General features: G+C 39.1%; 1 protein-coding gene across 2 annotated transcripts in view; it reads left to right on the forward strand.

Moving 5' to 3' along the window:
• Window positions 1-22154, forward strand: part of LOC127651225 (mineralocorticoid receptor-like) — a 169183-nt gene that overhangs the window by 80819 nt on the left and 66210 nt on the right. For both annotated transcript variants that reach the window (XM_052136958.1, XM_052136959.1), the window contains exon 3: window positions 10988-11115. In XM_052136958.1, the coding sequence (XP_051992918.1) occupies window positions 10988-11115 (128 nt within the window). The remainder of the gene's footprint in view (window positions 1-10987; window positions 11116-22154) is intronic.

Consider the following 22154-nt stretch of genomic DNA (forward strand, 5'->3'; position numbering starts at 1 on the left):
CGGAGTGGCATGAACATCCAAACTATAAAATCTCATGAATGTGTGCGGAGAGGACCAGCCTGCCGCATCACAAACATACTGCAGAGGGACACCTTTAGCCAAGGCTTTAGAGGAGGCGACCCCTCTGGTAGAGTGAGCCCTGATACCTACTGGCAAAACTTGACCACACGCCTCGTAGGCCATAGTCTGCTTGGTGGCGGCTGCCCCCCTGTTGCGGCCCCCATGGCAAACGAATAGTTGCCCTGGCTTACGCCACTGGCTAGTGCGGTGGAAATAAGTCTGAAGGGCACGGACTGGACAAAATCTGTGAAGTATTTCCTGCTCCGGCGTTGTAAACGGCGGGGAGCAGAAGGCTTCGAGAGTGACCGGATGTACAGTCGAGAAAGGAACCTTAGGCAGGTAGTCAGGATGAGGGTGCAAAATTGCTTTAGCCATTCCTGGGGCAAAATCTAAGCAGGCTGGCAAGACAGACAGATCCTGTAGATCCCCAATTCTTTTTAGAGAAGTAACTGCATAAGAAAAACCATCTTGAGAGTCAGAAGTTTATCAGACGCTGACTCTAGAGGTTCGAAGGGGGTCTCAACCAGACCCTCAAGGACTATTGCTAATTCCATTGAAGGGATCCTGGTCCTAGCAGGAGCTGCACGAACGAAGCAAGCGAGCAGAGGATGTCTCCTCAACGGCACCCCATCATCAAAGCCGATAGAGCAGCCACGTAAACCCTGAGAGTGGCAGGGCATATGCCTGCTGACAATTTTTCCTGCAGAAATTCCAGAACTGAAGCAATCTGGCAGTTAACTGGATCTGAATTATGTGCACTGCACCATCTTTCAAAGACACCCCATTTATTGGCATAACTACTTCTAGTAGAGGGAGCCCTAGCACTTAGAATGGTCTCGATAACTTCAGGTGAAAACCCAGTGTCCCTCAGTTGGTACCATTCAGGGGCCAAACATGAAGGTTCCATCCACGGATATAAACTGCTCTGATTGACAGGAGCTTGCCCTGGACCCAAAGGAGAATCTGCCGTGCCAGTCTGTTGAGCTGGTGTGAACGTAGACCTCCTTGATGGTTTATGTAAGAGACTACTGCTGTGTTGTCCACCCACACCAGGACATGGCAGCCTCTCAAATACTGGAGGAAGTATTTCAGGGCCAGAAATACTGCCATCAACTCGAGGCAGTTGATGTGCCAATTGAGCTGATGACCCTCCCATTCCCCTTGAGCTGGATGACCACTTAAGACCGCACCCCAGCCCTTCAGGGAGGCGTCTGTCGTTAACAATTTGTGATGGCAAGACGCACCTAGAGTGGGACCCAAATTGAGGAACCGGAGTCTGAACCACATAGAAAGGGTATGAAGCGCGCAGCGCGTAACCCTTATCTGCCTTAGGGGACTGGCCCTTGAATGAAATCCCCTGGCTTTGAGCCACAACTGAAACAGTCTCATGTGTAGAAGGCCCAAAGGGATCACAGAGGACGCAGATGCCATGAGACCTAGTATTCGTTGATACTGATGAACAGTGGAACCTTGGCCTAGCCTGACTTTGCTCAGGGTGTTCTGAATGGACACAATTTGAGCAGGAGACAATTGTGCCTGCATCATGATCGAATTCCATAAAACGCCCAGATAGGTAATTTCCTGAGTTGGAGAGAGAACGCTCTTTTTGTCTCAGACCCAGAGAAACCAGATGAGCTAAGATGATATCCCTGTGCTGAACTACCAGTTCTTGTGACTGTGCTAGTATCAGCCAGTCGTCTATGTAACAGCAGAGGCGCCGCCTCTCTGATGGAGAGGTTTCGTGGGGGTATCGGGAAGGTACAGGTGAATACTTCACGTGCCCCTACCCGAGGGGGCTAGCCCCAGAAGGCCGTCAGGGGTTTTCTTCTTAGAAATGACTGCCCAGAGGTCTTGCTTTGGCGGTTGCTGAGGGCGACGAGCCGGCCCCCAGTCTCAACGAGGGGGAGCACGACTCACCGCGCTTTGTTTTTGAGCCTCCCTTCTAGATGGACCGGGGCGGGGCTGCGTGGCCGACGGCCCCTCCCTCTGAGTACGGTGAGGAAGGAATTGCCCGAAGGCTTCCTCGTGACTCTTTGCCTCCTGGAACTTGGTGATAACTACATTCATAGCGTCACCAAATATGCCAGAAGGCGAAACCGGGGCATCTAGAAGGAAAACTTTGTCTTTTTCTCTGATGCCCAACAGGTTGAGCCATAAGTGTCTCTCCATCCTGACTAAAGCAGACATAGACCAGCCAATGGCACAAGTTGTCTGCTTGGTCGCACGGAGAGACAGATCCGTGGCTCGACGAAGCTCAGAGAAAGCCTCTTCGTCGACCGTGGTGCCCAGCACTCAGGTCCTTCAACAGATCAGCCTGGTACGCCTGTAACACTGCCATAGTGTGCAGGGCAGTACCAGCCTGACCTGCTGCCTGATAAGCCTTCCCCACAAGCGTGGAGGGGAGAGTGGGTCTCTTTAGTGATGATGCCAGGCGAGAGATAACCCGCAAGTGTCTCTTCTACCGGCGGCATCACTGAATACCCCTGTGTCTCGGCACCCACGATAGTAGACTATGTCGACGTCGAGGACACGAAGACACGGGAAGTATACATTTTCCTCCATGAACGAGAGAACTCGTCATGGAGGTTATCAAAGAAAGGAAGGGACTGATATAGCGTTCCCTTCCTTTTTTTTTTTTTTGGCCTCCAGACAGAAATCTGAGAGACAGAAAACAGACTGTTTGGGGGGTCTCTTGTTCGTGTGGCCAGTCTAAATGTAGCCTGGCCACAGCCCGAGTAACCACCTTGAGTAATTCCTCAACCGCTTTATTATTGTACGTGGAATGTTCAGAGGTTCAGTGTCCCCCTCGTGAACCGAAGAGGCGCCGAAACGCACTTAAGGCTTACGAGAATGATCAGCTGGCTCTGGGGAGAGAGTGAGCGATAGGGACGGACCCGTCTCTCGCTCCTCAGCCAGATCTGTGCGAGAGCCCCACGATGAAAGAGTGGGTGCTGGCTCTTGGAAGTAAGCGAGACGAGTGCGAAGCATTTTGACTGTAAACAGATCGCAATGCTCGCACCCGCCCCGCCCCAACGCAAGAGCAGCATGCCCTTCCCCCAAACACACAAAACAAAACTGGTGTGTGTCCATTTCAGCCATAGAGCGTAAACATGGGAACAAACACCGCTTGCTTTGTTTATCAGTCATTCTTTTTCTTTGTTTTTTTTTTAAAGTAGTAAGACAAAGGTTTCTGTGCACTGTTAAATGGGCTGGGAACTACAAAATTACACTAAGACAAAACACCTATCTGAATTCAGAACTGTTTGTGTGTTCTGTGTGGACATCTGTGAACTAGGGATGGGCATGAGCACTCAAGTACTCAGAAGTGGCAGCAGTGATCGATCATGAAATTGATGATCGATAATGATCATGCATGATGTGACTTTTCACTTAATCCAAAATTCAGTGTCTGCTACCTGGCAAATATACACAAACGTTTCAAAGAGGGGCCTTGTTTTTTTGACATTTGAGATTGATTACATTTTGATTTTCAGTGGTACCTTCATTGTCAACAGAGACAATGGGCAAACTGATAAACGAAACTGCAATTTATTTCTACAGGTTTATGATAAACAAAAGAGAGTACCATTAACAGTTCTATGAACACCTGTCTCTGCAAATGTTAGCTAAACAAATTTTACTATTGTTTAATGTAGGAACTCATTAATGGATATTATTTATAGGAATTCCAGGTTCAATTAAAGTTAAGCTTGATCGACAGCATTTGTGACATAATATTGATTGCCACAAAAAATTATTTAGACCTTTTCTTTAAAAAAGAAATAGAAAATCTGGTTTACAGCGAGATACTTACAATGGCGAATGTGGCCAATTTTTGAACGTTAAAAAACTATGTTACAACTTTGGTACCATGATGATGTAATGTCAACAAATCCTAAAACCCTAAAATGTCTGTAACACTTAGAATTTAAATGACTTTACAGCTCAAATAATACATGCGTTTTAACAGAAGAATTAATGTAAGTGCTTTCATAAAATTATAAACTTCACATTTCTATCTTTATACTCTCCAAAGATTGTACCTCACTGTAACCCAGATTTTTGCTTTTTTTATAGAAAAAGATGGATGAGTCAAAATAAAGTTTTGTGGTCATCAACAAGATGCTACAAATACTGTTGATTTAGCTTAACTTGTATTGAATCCGTAATAGTGCTTTAATAAAAGAAAATATTTATTATTGACTCCTGGGTGCCAACATTTTTATGGACGATTTCCGCATGAGTTTCCAAGTTTGAAATCCAAATAAAGTGTTTGGCAGAGAAAAGGTTCAGCCAGCCACTACAAAAACAGTGGTGTACTTACTAAGACAATTACGGTAACCTGAAGGAAGAGCAGAGAGACTTGTGTTTTGAGCATTCTTTCATTAAGTTGGCCTGCAAGTTTTCACATAATGACAAAATATGATGCATTATATTTTGATCATGCCATATGTTGTAGTTTTTGTAGATATTACTTAAATTGTTTAATGTTATTCAGTGTACATAATTTATTTTAAAAACTACCAGCCGCAAATCGCATTATCCCCAACTTAATTATCGGGCTAAGGTAGGTTATCTACAAAATTCATTAGCAGTCAAACTCTAATAAAGAATGGTTATATTTCAATTTAACTCCCCTGCATGTTCTATTTCTGCCCATGTAAGATTGACTGTTGTTTGGTAAAGAGAGAAAAATAAAGTGAGCTGTTCTAGCACTCTGTTGAGATTGATATGTGACAGCTCCAGTGAAGTGTATGCAAGCAGTTAGACGGTTTGTTATTTTTCCATTCCTGATCCATCTGTCAGTTTTCATTCTTAACACTGCCAGTATCTTTCTGCAGACCTCAGCGGATGCAGCAGCACGTAAGCAGCAATACATAGTCAAAATCAAAACAATTTAGAGAACGCTCAACTCGAGATTTTTGTGATTTTATGCACTTCAGTTTCGTTCCCTTACAGTAGTTGCCAAGTAAGGCTGAAACGAATTGTTACATATCTGCTGCCTTGTGCCAACAAACCAACAAAAAGAACACGAGGAAAAGTTGGTGTTTGATCTAAATGCAATGGTAGCCTTCCGTAGGTAGATTGTTGACATGCATAAAATGGACAAGAATCAAAAGTACTTGCTAGTTAAAATCCTGCTCACCCACACCTTTTTATTTACATTTACATTTACATTTATTCATTTGGCAGACGCTTTTATCCAAAGCGACTTACAAAAGAGGAAAACATAAGTGAATCATCTTAAGGAGACAGTGGTATGAAAAGTGCCATACTACAAAGTTTCACTATCATCAGAATAGTATACAAAACAGATTTAAGTGCAACAAGAATTGTGAAATTATAATTTTTTTTAATTTTTTTTTTTTGTGTCCGGTTAAGTGCTTTTGGAAAAGATGTGAATAAAGCTTATCAGCTGACCTGGGGGGCGATAGATGACAACAACATGTAATTTTGTGGGTTGCATTGTAGTAATGGCATGGAATTCAAAAGATGTATTGTTACATAGTGAAGCCTGTGGTGAAAAAGTCCAGTTATTATGAATGAGCAAACCTGTTCCCCCACCCCTACCAGTATGTCGAGGGGTGAGGGAGAAGGAGAAATTGTTGGAGAGAGCAGCAGGTGTTACTGTATCCTCAGGACGTATCCATGTCTCTTCTTTACCATATTACCTTTGTCTATTTACAGAGCATTCAAACAAGCATTGCAGGGAGAAGGGTGAATTGGTTGAATTGCTTCAAATGTTAATGTATCCTGAAATCGATCCCATTCTGCTGAATTACTGACAAGTGCCATTCCCCGTCAAACATTTTCGCATCAGTTCAAATGTGTTCACCTTTTACCTCTGAGACACATGTTCTGGAGCCATGGAAACCAGGAAGTATAAACAATAAACAATGTTGAGCATGATTCTGAAGTTCCATTTTCACTTTAAAATAACGTTTCCACCGATGGTTGGGGTTGGGGTTTGGATTAGGGGATTGGGTTAATAAAATATGTATTCCTGTTCACTGAATAGCATTATTTGCAACTAAAATTCAACTTGCTTTTGGCGCCACTCTGTGGACATTTCACCCGGAAACTGGAGCTCATCCATTCAACAACACTTCCACCTTCACCCTCTGGGGTCAGTGATTTGAATTTCGGTAAGCACATACAAATTTCAGCAGCAGAATTTTCAACCTACTGCCACCCAATTCTTGAATCTAATTTAGAGTCTAACAGCAACTTAAAAAGCAGAGACAGGCGAACCATACAGCCCATTATTTACTGTATACCAATGGAATATCCACTGACTAAAGCTGTAGACGTAACATAATTGGTGTTTTTCTCTCCTACACAAAACACAAACACAGCCTCACAGTATGCTGGTCATATGGGTGAGCTGTTTCACAACAATGAACACTGACCTACTTCCTTAATCAGCAGTCACCTTGTCAACCCATTGCTTTGTCTTTTTTACACCATGGCAAGAAACGCTCAGTGCAAAATGAGAGAATGGACAGTAAAAAATAGACTTGACGGACATTTAATACAGCCAGACCTCTCCACATCATGCACATTGAGTGCTTTGGTGCCGCCGGGCCGATTAGCTCACCAGGTCCTGCCAATCGACTCCCTCGCAAGAGACCCCTGCTAACCAGCTAACAAACTGAATGTGTGTTTAGACGGACAAGAGAGAATTAGATCAGCTCTCTTGACTGTGTCAGAAAGAAGCAATGAAGTTGCTATCCACACCAGGCCTTGAGAGGGATCGTGCCTCGGAGACACAGAGACTTGTTAAGACTCAAGGATGTTGTCAGAATGCTAACCAGACAATTACCGTGGACTGCTGATTAAAATGAGTGCATGCACATTATTAAAGGTGGGATGGGGGTGTCAGTGCTAAGGCTAGCATATAATGAAATTATTGTTAGAGCAAATATAAGAGCCTTAGAATTCAGAAGACTTTTTTTAGTTTTCATGCCTTGTAGCATTGCTCAGTATCTACCAGGGGCAGATCTAGCAAAACCTTTATAGTGTGGCAAGTGAGTAGCAAAAATACTATGAGGGGTGGCAACACCAAAGTGCGTGCCCATACATATTTCTTCAGTATTAAGATTCCAAGCTTCATTGTAACAAGTACTAGTCCATTTATTTAAGTCACTGTCAAATGACTAATGCCTATGAATTTGAGATACAGTTGCATTTCCATAGAGTGGCCACAAAGTAATCATTTTACTACTGTTTTGATAACATTAAAACGATTTTAATGCATTTTTGGCATTCTTAAATAAAATTTAAAATAAATAACAAAACATCAATCTCGAGAGCATCAAGAGATTATCTATTAAACACATCAGCAGATTCTAAATGTTTTCTTAGTTTGAGAAGAGCTAGTTGTTCACACTTTTTACTCTAATATATATATTTTTTACTCTAATTTATTTATAGTCACATATATTGAAGTATTGTCTACAAAAAAAGCAATCCAACATTTTCACCATTATTGGATGTGGAAAATAGATAAAGTTCAATGAACACCTTATGCTTGCCAAATTGTTTTGATTTGTTAATCTTTGATGTACCCATGGATGGAGAGTGGATTTGCAGACCATGTTATTCTAGAGCTAATAAAGTCCTGTATCACCATTGTAACTCCTGTATCACCTTTGTAATAAGCCATCTGAATGCGAACATAACACAAAATAAGGCCTAAATGAAATACAGTACAAAGATAATTGTAATTACAGGTCAACTCTGACATTGTATCTGCATTAAAAGGTTAGTTCAACCAAAAATGAACATACTCTCATCATTTAGTCATTCCATCCCAGAGGTGTATTACTTTCTTTCTTCTGCAGAACAAAAATGAAGATTTCTTTAAGAATATCTAAGCTCTGTTGGTCCACTCCATACAATGGAAGTGAATGGTAATGAGAACTCAAAATATCCTAAATGCACATAGTCAACATTTACGGTAATCCATACAATAGAAGTGGTTAATGTCTCCAGAAGAGATATGATGTGGGTGAGAAACAGATCAATAACTAAGTCCTGTTTTACTATAAATCTCCTCCTTTGACCAGCCCTAAACAGTAGATGTTGAATGTGGAAGTGAAAGTGAAAGTGTAGATTTCTAGTAAAAAATGGAACTGTTTCTCACCCACACCTATCATGTTGCTTCGGAAGACATGAATTTAACCACTGGAGTCACATGGATTACTTTTATGCTGCCTTTATGTCCCTTTGGACCCTCAGAGTTCTGTCCACCATACACTTGTATTGTTTGGACCTACAGAGATTAAATATACTTTTACAAATCTTTGTTTGTGTTCTGCAGAAGAAAGAAAGTCATACACATCTGGGATTGAATGAGGGTGAGTAAATGATGAGAGAATTTGTATTTTTGGGTGAACTATCATTCTCAATCATTCAGTGAAGACCTGGAAACAACTGAAACATGTACCTACATTTTCCATGTACTGAATCTGTGCATGTTGTTATTTTTATCATGGTTGAGGAACAATGAACTGGGCTCTCTTATGACAGTATTGCTCATGTTTCCAATGAAAAATTTGAGTCAGCATGTACAGTACAGTATGCTGAACGGGTCGGACATGTGTTAAAAAGCGAGACAGCATTCTGAAAATAAGCCTGTGGACTTTTCATCTATGCCTGTCAGATGCAGAATCACTTTGCACACGCTGCTGTAAGCACACATACACCCGCACACACCTGTAATTAGTCACACCATGGGCTGGCATATTAAAGGACCACTGTAGTCATTTATGTGTTCGGTTAGAGTTTAGACATTTTAACATAAATAAACACTTACATAACATCAGCATCAACAACTGGGACTGTTACAAATTACACAACTACAATCAGTAATGTAATCTTTAAGATTACACTTTTTAGTTTATCAAATTTGATTAATTTGATCAAATTTAGCTAATTATAGCAAGTCTTGATGGAAATAATTTCATTACAGTAAGTATTTTACGTATATTAAGTACCAATATGCACCTTTCATTTCATTAAACCTTTTGCTGTTTATCATTTTCCTAATTTAGAGCTCCATTAAAGGAATATTCCAGGTTCAATACAAGTAAAGTGTAACGTTTTAGCTGGCAATGGCAATGACACGATGACGTGAATTGAAGAACCCAAGTGCAGTTTATTTACAATTGTGAAACCCCTAACTAAATTAAACATAAACATAAAAATTAAACATAAACATAAACATGGCTTGACTTAAACATACATCAATATTAGACAAGAGACAATGGCAAACATGAGGGCTTAAATACACAGGCATGGACATAAACCAATGATCAAACAGAACACTAAACAAGATGACAAGACTAATAACCTAAAACCAATTACAAACTAGAACTAATAACAAGGTAATCAAACAATGCACCAATGAAAACAAGACACATGAACATGGAGGGAAAACAGGACATCACATGACTAGGGAAACACATGACATGAACTTTTCAAAATAAGAGACATGAAAAACAGGAACCAACAGAATAAACATGACATAAAGCTCAGTCGACAACATTTGTGGCATAATGTTGATTACCACAAAACCCGTCCCTCCTATTTTTTTTTTAATTTATTAAAAAACAAACAAATATTTTTTACAATGGATGTGAATGTGACCAGTTTTTGGAGGGTTTAAAATGCAGAAATTTGAAGCTTATAATTTAATAATGTTTAGGGTTGGTTGACATTACATCATCATGGCAACAAAGTTGTAAATTTAGCTATAACTTTATATAGAAAAGGTTAGTAAGTGATTTCATCACGCATAAATCATGTTTACATGCACATTGTTTATGTCTTGTTGCTATACTTTTGGAAAAGTAAGTATTTTAACATTCAAAAATTGTAAGTGCCTCGCTGTAACACAGATATTAGCTTTTTTTTAAAGAAAACAAATGCTATCGATTGAGCTTAACTTGTATTGAACCCGGAATATTCCTTTAAGTCTACTTACTCGTAAATACTAGTGTAACCAGTGCAATTACTGTAATAATAAACATACTGCTCCACTATTGGCTTTGTTATGTAATTTTATTGTAGATGCCATAGATGTCTTTTAAAGGGTGACTTTCCCAGTCTACAAATCATCCTTGTAAGAGGCGCTGTCCACTCACAGGCTTCAAGTCAGATTTCACTGGGTGATTAAATCTGATTTCTGCTTAGTCAGCCAGACTATTTGGAGGGTGTGCTTCATTTTCAATGTTTCAATTTCATTTTGGAGGGCACAAGTCCTGTGAAAATTCTCTCTTTTACAGAGTTCAACATTCTCTCATTGTCTGCCACTTAATGCGGTGTCTTCATTTTGTATTCAATGTTCTTTTTAAGTCTCTAGTAGATCAGGAATAAATTAAGTGCTTTAAAAATAGCATAACATTGGGTGTTTTTGTGTAGTTCTTCTATTGTCAGATTTCTGAAATCCTTCATTCAGATTTCATTTTAATTTTCATGATTTGGAGCAAAATGGTGAGGCATACGTTGTGAGTCAGAGACATATGCCATGCCCTTTGGGTGCCCAGTAACGATGTGGGAATTATGTGGTTTCTGCAGCACAAAAATTGTTGGGCTCAAACAACCCTGCAGAGAAGGAACAAACTTAGCTCAGACCCAGGGCGTTATTTATGGGCTACCTGTTTTTTCTGTGTGAATTTAAATATAGTATGTCTGGAATAATACATGTAAACTTTCTACATTGAATCTGATTTTCCAATTATTTTCAGATATCAAATGCCTCAAGTTGTTTATGGTTATTTCTGCAGTTAGCCTTCATCTGTCACTGGAAAATATTAAAAAATTATTATTTCTGACCAGATCAGAATATTTTGTTATGACATTAGTGTGTATTGTCAACTGCACCTGATGCTTCATGGTCCAATTCTGTTTGTTCTTATTTCAGTGCATCTTTGAGACACACGTCTTCGACAGCCAAAGTGTGTCTGGTGTGTGGAGATGAGGCGTCAGGATGTCACTATGGGGTTGTTACATGTGGAAGCTGCAAAGTTTTCTTCAAAAGAGCAGTAGAAGGTAAGGCACTCTTTTTTCCTCTACATTTTCTTTTGAGAAATGTAGGGGCTTGTTGTCACACTTTTTAGTCCAGTGAATATTTCTGAGGGTAGGTTTTTAGTTTTTTTTTTAAGTCTACTTCTGCATAGTGACATACCTTGTGGTCTTTCACTGTTCACTTGCCCAGGAAAAAAAAGATACAGTTCATTGAACACACATTAATCTTTTGTGGCAATATTTCCCAATAGCGAGGCACTATATGTGGACAAGTGAACATTGGGGGATGATGGGAAAGCATGTCACCGCCATCACAACCACCAAAACAAAATGTTCACCTGTCTTTACATTTATGTGCATTAAACAGCCTATTATAGGCTTTTCAGCTAAATGTAAAAAAAAAAGTAAAACAAGCATGGAGCACAAAACAATTAATTAAATGACAAAATTAAAATAGGTAGGGTACAAAAATATCAAAATATTGTTATGTGCAAAAATGTAGTAATAAATCAATTATGTACATTTTATTTACATGTGACAACATGCAAGTTATTGGATAATCAAGGATGGAGAGAGAGAGAGAGAGAGAGAGAGAGAGAGAGAAAGATGGAGCGTGTGTGATCACCTGTTGCAACACCCAAGCAGAGATGCTGTCAGCTTTCTGAAGATCAGCTTTGTCAGTGGAAAAATAGCCCTCCAAATGCGCAAGAGTCTTTCACTATAGAAACTGCAATGTCCATTTTAAACTTTTAAACAGTGTGTCCACTCCAATGTGGAAAGTCTGAAATGAGGTATGTGCCGTAATGCTGAAGTTATTCGTTTAAAGCCATTTAAAGCTATTTCCTAGCTTTAGTAGTGTAGTAGTTTTTCGAGCAATCAGTATTACTGATTAAGGAGTGCTGTATGTAAACACTGGCTGATGCAGATTCACTTCACATCAACTATAAGGTTCATATTACACATAAAATTATCTTTTGCCACCACCTGCTTGCTAACATATATAATGTAAATAAAACACATGTAAAAAAAGACAAACGGTAGCTCTTAACACATCTGCACTGCTCTTCCACTTTAGTTTAAAATGGCACGAACACATGTGGAATGATACACACAATGAAGCGTCGGAGTGCTGATGGTGTCAGACAATCAGTGCTCATGGAATGTCTCTCATCCAATCAGATTCGAGGACCAGAACTAACTGTTGTGTATATATATATATATTTGGATATTTTTTGGAACTTTATTATATAAAGTTTGTAATAATGTACAGATTTAGGAAATTGGTACTTTAATTCACCAAAGTGGCATACAGCTGATCACAAAGTATAGTCAGGACATTACTGATGTCAAAAACAGCACCATCACTATTTGAAAAAAGTTTTTTTAATTTTTGATTAAACCTTCACAGGCCCCATTTCCAGCAGCCATCACTGCAACACCTTATCCTTGAGTAATCATCCTAAATTGCTCATTTCTTACTAGAAAATCTCTTGCCAATTTATCAAACACAGCTATTTGGTTAATTAAATCAAGCTTAACATTGTCTTTGTTTTTGGATTGCCACAGTATGCAATAGACTGGCATGTCAATATTAGGTAAAAAAGGGCAAATAAGAAAAAGCTTTCACTAGAATAGATAAATTAGAATTAGTCAATCATTGATTTGAGGAATGAAGACTGAAGATTTCATACAAAGGTGTACACTACAGTCTTCAAAGACAAAGGACAACTGACTCTAGCAAGGACAGAATGAGATGTGGAAGGCCCAGATGTGCAACTAAACAAGAGGATAAGTACATCAGAGTCTCTAGTTTGAGAAATAGATGCCTCACATGTCCTGAGCTGACAGCATCATTGAATTCTGCCCGCTCAACACTAGTTTAATGTACAACAGTAAAGAGAAGACTCAGTGGTGCAGGACTTATGGGAAGAATTGCAAAGAAAAAGCCACTTTTGAAACAGCAAAACTAAAAGAAAATGTTAGAGTGGGCAAAGAAACACAGACATTGGACAACAGATAATTGGAAAAGAGTGTTATGGATCTTAACCCCATTGAGCTTTTGTGGGATCAGCCAGACTGTAAGGTGCGTGAGAAGTGCCCAACAAGACATCCACATCTATGGCAAATGCTACAGGAAGGGTGGGGTGAAAAGAGTATCTGGACAAACTATCCTGACTATACATTGTGATCAGTTGAATGCCACTTTGGTGAATAAAAGTACAAATTTCTTTCCATGTGAGCAAAATCTGTACATTATTCCAAACTTTTGCCACCAGTGTGTGTGTGTGTGTGTGTGTGTGTGTGTATATATCCAAGAAAATCTAAAAGGTAAATTTGTCTTTACATCTGAAACATCATAAGCCTCTTCTCCCCCTTAATAACTATCTCAACTGTTAGACTTCAGTAACTGCAGCATGCAGAGGAACATATACTCAAATTGGGTTGAAAATTTAAAGCAGAATTTTTGGTCATCAAAATTACTTTACCACAACCACACAGTGAGAGAGAGGCAGGCAGACTACAATAACAATTTTAAAGGTATAAATTAGGGCTGTCGATTTAACGCATTAATTCAGTGCGATTCATTTTACACAAAATAATGCGTTAAAAAAATTTACGCAATTAATCGCATGCCCACGGACCATAATAAGGAAAATTCCTGATAAATGCAAGCTTGTTTACTCCAGAGGGCAGTAAGTGAAATTTTCAGCTGTTGAAGCAACGTGCAGTTTATACAGTGAAGAAAACACTCCAGTAGGCAGAACAACAAACATGCGTTACGTTCTTGCGTTCAAAAGACTCGGAGGAGCGCAAATGCTCCTTCGAGTTGTGTTTAAAGATTGATCAAGATGTGTTTAAAGATTGAGTATTAAACTATATTTAACTTGACACAGTAACATAAACATTTTATGTTTATGATGCAACGCACCCGAGACGTCTGACGTAGGTGTAAATTGACAAGCCCTTAAACAATCCCTCATAATAAATCTCCAACTGATTGACACATTCTACTGCATCTTTTGCACAATACATCTGACACAGTACTCAAGACTTACGAGTGCTTCTTCTAAATTCTTTCGTTTTTCTGTAACACGTTTCAATAACTTATAATTCGTTAACTTTATCTACATTAAAGTAACAATGAACAATATTTTGTGTTAATGTAAATTCATGAAATTTGTTTGTTAGTTTATAATGCAGTAATGTTAAGACACAGTGGTTAAAATCATTCACCAAAAAAAATTATAATTCTCTCGTCATTTATACAGCGTGTGTACAGTATATGTACAGTTCTCTGCAGATGGGTCAAGGGTGAGAAATGCATTTACTAACATTAACAAATAGGCCTAGAACCTTATTGTAGTATTACTGTATTTACTTCTGAAGGCTTCCATAAAGGCCCTGGCATACTCACTGAGGAGTTCTTTCTTAAAATTCGCTCTGTGCCAAAAAGAAGTTCGAAACAGCTGAGCAATAGCATACTGTTTGCGAACATACAACATATTTTTCTGCATATTGCTAGATCTAAGGGCAGTTTTGATGGTGGGGCATCATGCAACTGAGCCTGGGTATGTGTACGTGCAACGTATTTAATCCTATGATTTTAGAAAAGTATGCATTAAATTACAGGATGCATGTCAATGGGATGCATGGCTTTCCTGACTATACATAATTTCCTGTGAAGCTTTGTCTGAACATTTTCCTTTCAATCGTGTATCAATGTTGAGAGCATAATAGGGACCAGAAAGGCGATGTCAACTTGTTTGTTTAAAATAAAATAAAACATACAGTTTGTCAATACAAATTAAAAAAGTCTTGTTAAAGACAATTTGACTGCTATGACATTTGGATGTATGATATGAAATACATCTTTGTAAAGTTTCTTAAAGGAATAGTTCACCCCAAAATGAAAATGTTATCATCTCTTACTCTTTGTATGAATCCTACTCTTGATTAGTTATTATTTACTTTAACCTCATGCCGCACTAAACTAAATTTGTATGTTGTTATTTTTCCAATGGAACAAAAAATTTAAAATAATTTGAATGTTCTTCAAACCAGAATGTGGTTCTGGTTTTAGGTAAAACCAGAACCACAAAATTAATCATGATTACTACAGTAATACTTACTACAATGTTATATCATTAAAATAGTAAAAAAAAAAAACTATTCCAAAAAAACAAAAAAAAGGTTACTAAAGACATGGATAGTACAATTAATATTACTGTAGTAAAACTCTGAAGAAAAGATTGTTGTGTGAACGAAAATCTTTAAAATGTGCTAAAATAAATGTATATGATCATTTTTGAATGATTAATCTCAGAATTATTGATTCCAGACCATTGAATGGAAAACGCATGATGGTGCGTTGGTCTGTCGTCATATATAGCTTATTTTAAAATTATACAAATTGTTTAAAGAAGTACTTACAGTTACAGGTCCCCAATGGCGTCCGTCCGAATGTTTGAAGCAGCATATCTTTATCATGTCCACATCTGCAACACAGCATCGCTCGGTTACAAGTATATAGAAAGTGATCAACCCAAGATAAAAACCTGAAAATGTGTTGAGAAAACAAACAAAAGTGGAAAAACTTAATCACAACCATCCAAATTTTAAAAGTTATGCTGCTTCCTGTGTTATCGGAATAATCCTACTTACCACTTCTGAAGTGGTAATTATGAGTATGTCAGAAAGAACAGGAAACATGGACGATGCCAGGTTCATTCATACATATTTCTTGAGGAACTTTTATTTTGACACCATAATACATATTACTCAGTTAATAATGGAATTTTGGTCAAATACAAGCTATTTTCATAGTGTAACAATCTACAACATGCATAGAATGGTTGCTGAAGTAACAACGTACAACATACAAAGTACATTGTTTCTTTGATGACAACATTTCTAAACCATTGACACAACATCTTGAGCATTTTATTAATCCAAATGACAGAGAACAAACTAAGATACTGTATATCAATTAGTCCACAACTAAAGCTCCTTGGCTGAATTTATATAAAATTCAAGCAAAATTATATTGCTTACAACTCAAGTGGCAGGTAATCATTGATTTATGGCAGGACTAGCGTTAATAAAAATGTTCATTTAACAAGCATTTCAACATACCTTATGTAACAACATTAAATCATTGTTAAGTAAGTGTGTAGTTATCTAATTTGATACTTAACCTTTTCCCTGTGGTTTTGACTCCTCCATTATGAGAAATTTCTTGTAACCGAGCGTTGAATCGGGTTCGCCTAAACACTTGTATATAATAAAATAAGAAATGGAGACAAGTTGAAGTTTGAACAGAACTTCTCCCTCATTTATTTGATGCAGCACATTGGAACTCTCCACTGAACTGTAGGGATGGGTGGATCGATCCTAAAGTATTGATTCATCTGATAATGATGTTGTAAAAAAAATATCGATCCTCAAACAAAAATAGCGAATCAAAAAAAATATGTTTTTTAAACTAAGGATATATATATTATAAGGTACCATTAACATGAACAATAATCACAAGCGTCAAAGTGAAATAAAATGGCTTAAGCTATATTAGCAAATACTTGTGTAGTATGGGAACTATTTTTTCTTCCGCTCATCTTAACATGCATAAATGCTTACAATGAGCAGACAAGCACTTGCCCCATCACAAAACTTATACAAACATGAGGGAGCAGTGTCTTGTAGAGGTAATGACAGAAAATCAGAGAAACAGTTTCTGGAGTAAATTCACACTAAAATAACAACATATCTAAAGGTGACATTTCTTATAACGTGTTTGTGGGTAACTGTTGTTAATAAATAATTAAATAAAATAGTTAACCATGGTTCCCTATCTGTCACTCACTCAACGTTTTGTCGATGAGTTGACACTAGGGGTCGCTCCTGCAGAGCCCAGACATCACTGATTTTGAGAAAAGGCCAATGGAAATTGGCGTGTGGAATTTGCATGCCACTACCCCGGACATACTGGTATAAAAGGAGTGACGCTGCAAACACACATCAAATATCTTCTTCGGAGCCGAGCGAGCAAGTCACAGAGCTGAATTCCTCTGCCGCCTCCATTTATCTCTACACGCTGTTGGATCTACGGCGCTTTCCAGTGGTTCTCCCTTCACAAACTACGTTGTGCTGAGCATACACCCCTGGGCGCTACCAGAAAAAGTTCATGGAGTGAATAACTTCGTTTATATATATATTTATATATACCTCCCTATATATATATATACATACAGTGAGGAAAATAAGTATTTGAACACCCTGCTATTTTGCAAGTTCTCCCACTTGGAAATCATGGAGGGGTCTGAAATTGTCATCGTAGGTGCATGTCCACTGTGAGAGACATAATCTAAAAAGAAAAATCCAGAAATCACAATGTATGATTTTTTAACTATTTATTTGTATGATACAGCTGCAAATAAGTATTTGAACACCTGTCTATCAGCTAGAATTCTGACCCTCAAAGACCTGTTAGTCTGCCTTTAAAATGTCCACCTCCACTCCATTTAGTATCCTAAATTAGATGCACCTGTTTGAGGTCATAAAGACACCTGTCCACCCCATACAATCAGTAAGAATCCAACTACTAACATGGCCAAGACCAAAGAGCTGTCCAAAGACACTAGAGACAAAATTGTACACCTCCACAAGGCTGGAAAGGGCTACGGGAAATTGCCAAGCAGCTTGGTGAAAAAAGGTCCACTGTTGGAGCAATCATTAGAAAATGGAAGAAGCTAAACATGACTGTCAATCTCCCTAGGACTGGGGCTCCATGCAAGATCTCACCTCGTGGGGTCTCAATGATCCTAAGAAAGGTGAGAAATCAGCCCAGAACTACACGGGAGGAGCTGGTCAATGACCTGAAAAGAGCTGGGACCACCGTTTCCAAGGTTACTGTTGGTAATACACTAAGACGTCATGGTTTGAAATCATGCATGGCACGGAAGGTTCCCCTGCTTAAACCAGCACATGTCAAGGCCCGTCTTAAGTTTGCCAATGACCATTTGGATGATCCAGAGGAGTCATGGGAGAAAGTCATGTGGTCAGATGAGACCAAAATAGAACTTTTTGGTCATAATTCCACTGACCGTGTTTGGAGGAAGAAGAATGATGAGTACCATCCCAAGAACACCATCCCTACTGTGAAGCATGGGGGTGGTAGCATCATGCTTTGGGGGTGTTTTTCTGCACATGGGACAGGACGACTGCACTGTATTAAGGAGAGGATGACCGGGGCCATGTATTGCGAGATTTTGGGGAACAACCTCCTTCCCTCAGTTAGAGCATTGAAGATGGGTCGAGGCTGGGGCTTCCAACATGACAATGACCCGAAGCACACAGCCAGGATAACCAAGGAGTGGCTCTGTAAGAAGCATATCAAGGTTCTGGCGTGGCCTAGCCAGTCTCCAGACCTAAACCCAATAGAGAATTTTTGGAGGGAGCTCAAACTCCGTGTTTCTCAGCGACAGCCCAGAAACCTGACTGATCTAGAGAAGATCTGTGTGGAGGAGTGTGCCAAAATCCCTCCTGCAGTGTGTGCAAACCTGGTGAAAAACTACAGGAAACGTTTGACCTCTGTAATTGCAAACAAAGGCTACTGTACCAAATATTAACATTGATTTTCTCAGGTGTTCAAATACTTATTTGCAGCTGTATCATACAAATAAATAGTTAAAAAAATCATACATTGTGATTTCTGGATTTTTTTTTAGATTATGTCTCTCACAGTGGACATGCACCTACGATGACAATTTCAGACCCCTCCATGATTTCTAAGTGGGAGAACTTGCAAAATAGCAGGGTGTTCAAATACTTATTTTCCTCACTGTACATATAAAAACACAAAAAGAGTGATATTTTCTCTAAAAGAGTGGTGCAAACGGAAAGCTTCTTTTTCAAGATGCCTTTTTGTTTGTGTTTATTTCCTGGTTGCGGTCGATGTCTCTCCCCATCTGATGGCCATGTTCTCACTGCAAGGACATGATCATGGCTACATTGCGGTCGCTGCTCGCCCTCGTAAGAGTGCAAGCCACCCCAGCGGCTCCCTGACTCGGTCCTTCTACCTACGGGTATGAGGCGGGGTCGGTTAGCACTGGGGGCGATATGGGGACCTCAGTGGGAGCCTCTAAACCGGGTATACTCCCCGTCATGATCGTATGCTCCAACCGAGGGCTGGGGCAAGATTGCCAGTTTGTTTCATGGCATCAGAGAGCAGGTTCGTCATGTCTGAAGCTGAGGACTCGGCTGGACTCCTAACCTCGGGTGTGGTGGCTCAGTCGCTGGCCGACGCGGAGCTGACGGGCAGCTGCGAGTGTCGGGCTGGAGTGGAATCCTCCGCCCCAGTCCACCTGGCAGAACCGTCTGAGGCTCCCGTCCAGCGCCTTTAGGCTGACGTCGTCCCTGACGGCTAAGGCCTAGAGCGCCGCTGGACACGCGCGCTCTACCTTGCATGCCATGGCACTCCTGCAGGTGTACCAAGACAAGGCACTCAGAGAACTACACGAGGGTAGTCCTGACCCGGGACTAATGCAGGAGCTGTGCTCGGCGACCGACTTCGCCCTCCGGGCAACGAAGGTCACGGGCAGGCGATGTCCACCCTGGTGGTCCAGGAACGCCACCTCTGGCTCAACCTGGTCGAGTCACGAGGTTACTGACGTAACCTCCGTTCCCTGATGGAGGGAATGAGACGTTGTGTCCTTCCTGCCACAACACTGAACCAACCGCTGAAATGGACAGGTCTTTGGCTCGGCTCCTCAGTACGATACCTGCCGTGTGTTTGCAGTGTCACTCCTTTTATACCCATATGTCCGGGGGAGTGGCATGCAAATTCCACACGCCAATTCCCATTAGCCTTTTCTCAAGATCAGAGATGTCTGTGCTCCGCAGGAGTTCCCTCCATCAAGAACCAAGACGTTTTACTACAGTAATATTGTAGTTTTTTTTTTTTTTACATTTGTGAGTCTAAACAGAAAATTATTAGAATTCTATTTTGTTTACCCTTACAAAAATGAACCCTGGTTTCACCATAGTAACTATAGTTTAACCATGATTAATTTTTGTAAGGGTAAACAAAATAGAAGTCTAATAATTTACTGTTCAGGCTCAAAAATGTAAATAAATAAATAAATAAATAAATGAGTTAAATTAATGGCTAAAAATAATATTTTTAATTACCTATTTTATCCCAAGAAAACGTAAAAAAAAAATATTTTTAATAGAAGTATCGGTATTGGTATCAGAAACGACAATACTGGACTTGAAATTCTTCATATCGGATCGAAAAGAAAATAAGGGGTATCACCCATCCCTTCTGAACTGCCCGACACATATCTCATGCATGCATTTATAAACCACCTACGGTAAGCCCCGAGGGAAAAACTCACACTGCAGAATCACTTAGCGTTATACAATACACTCCATAAAAATTAAGTATTTTACAATAATATTAACTGATTTCATTCCAGTAGATTATATCTAACACTGAGCTTTATGTTAACATATAAATCTGATTATTAAACAAATGTACTAATTTATTAGTTAGTGGTAGTTGTTTGTGTGTGTGTTACAAAAGGTTACAAACTGGTAATTACAAGGGTATTATGCTATAAATGTAGTTTATGAGGATATTTCTAGTGTCCCCATAATTTAAATAGCTTAAAAACATATTAAATTATGTTTTATTGAACATGTAAAAATGCAGAAAGTTTTTTGTAAGTGTTAGGTTTAGGGGTTGTGTTAGGTTTAGGGGATAGAATATATAGTTTGTACAGTATAAATTTCATTATGTCTATGGAAAATCCTCATAATGATAGGTAGACCAACGTGTTTGTGTGTGTGTGTGTGTGTGTGTGTGTGTGTGTGTGTGTGTGTGTGTGTGTGTGTGTGTGTGTGTTTAAATCAAACATTCCATTAGAGCCCTGAATAAGGTCATACCTCACGGGCATTGAGAAGTGCAGCCCGCTCTCCCGACACCACAGGAGAGGTAGTGCTGTATAAGAGTGTGCGATTACCTTACCTGACCTCAGCCTAGTTACCATCAGAGAGAGAGGGAGGAGGAGAGACAGAGAGAGGAGCATGAGAGGAAAGCAGGGAGGAGACAGAGATTGTGAAGAGGGAGGGTAGGAATGGAAAATAGGATAAAACAACAGACAGAGAGAGAGAGAAGAGAGAGGGAGAGAGGATCTGGAAATGAGGAAGAGAAAAGGAGACATTTAGAAAAAACACTATTCGGACAGGATTAGTTTTCTAAAAAAAAACATCCAATGTTACAATTATTAACATGGAGTGTCTGTCATTTCTTATACTGATTCAGACTGTATTATGATCTCTTCATACACTTTTCAAATTTTTGTATTTGGAATGGGGAAGTAAACTACAGCAGGGTAAACTTATTTATTTATTTTTGTGTTCCTATTTGATCCAACAGCAAAAAAAATAAATCCACTATTGCACAACTTTCTGAAAGAGGGAAAATAATAATAATAATAATAATAATAATAATAATAATAATAATACAAAGATAAGTGTATTAAGTGTTAGAGAGCAAGATGCCAAATTTACTGTCTCTCCCCCAGCAATTGTATTTGAAACAACATTACTAGTTGCAATGTTTTAAATTAATGTCAGTAATACAGTATATAATACAAACAACAATGTTATATATTTACATTAAATAATTAAACAAAAATGAACATCTAAAAATGTTTTGCTAGAATTACGCTGCTAAATTAAAGGGCTAGTTCATTCAGAGATGAACATTTTCTCATCATTTACTTAACTTCATGCCATTCCAGATGTGTATAACTTTCTTCCTTCTGCAGAACACAAACAAACATTTTTGAAAAATATCTCAGCTCTGTTGGTCCTTGCAATGCAAGTGAATGTTGATCAGATATTTGTAGCTCCAGAAATCACATTAAGGAAACAGATGTAATCCACAAGACTCCAGTGGTTAAATCTTCAGAAGCAATATAATAGGTGTGGGTGAGAAACAGATACAAATTTAAGTAAAAGTTTTTACTTTAAATATCCACTTTCATTTTCTCACATGA

The sequence above is a fragment of the Xyrauchen texanus genome, chromosome 11, assembly GCF_025860055.1.
Source record: "Xyrauchen texanus isolate HMW12.3.18 chromosome 11, RBS_HiC_50CHRs, whole genome shotgun sequence".
Taxonomy (NCBI): domain Eukaryota; kingdom Metazoa; phylum Chordata; class Actinopteri; order Cypriniformes; family Catostomidae; genus Xyrauchen; species Xyrauchen texanus.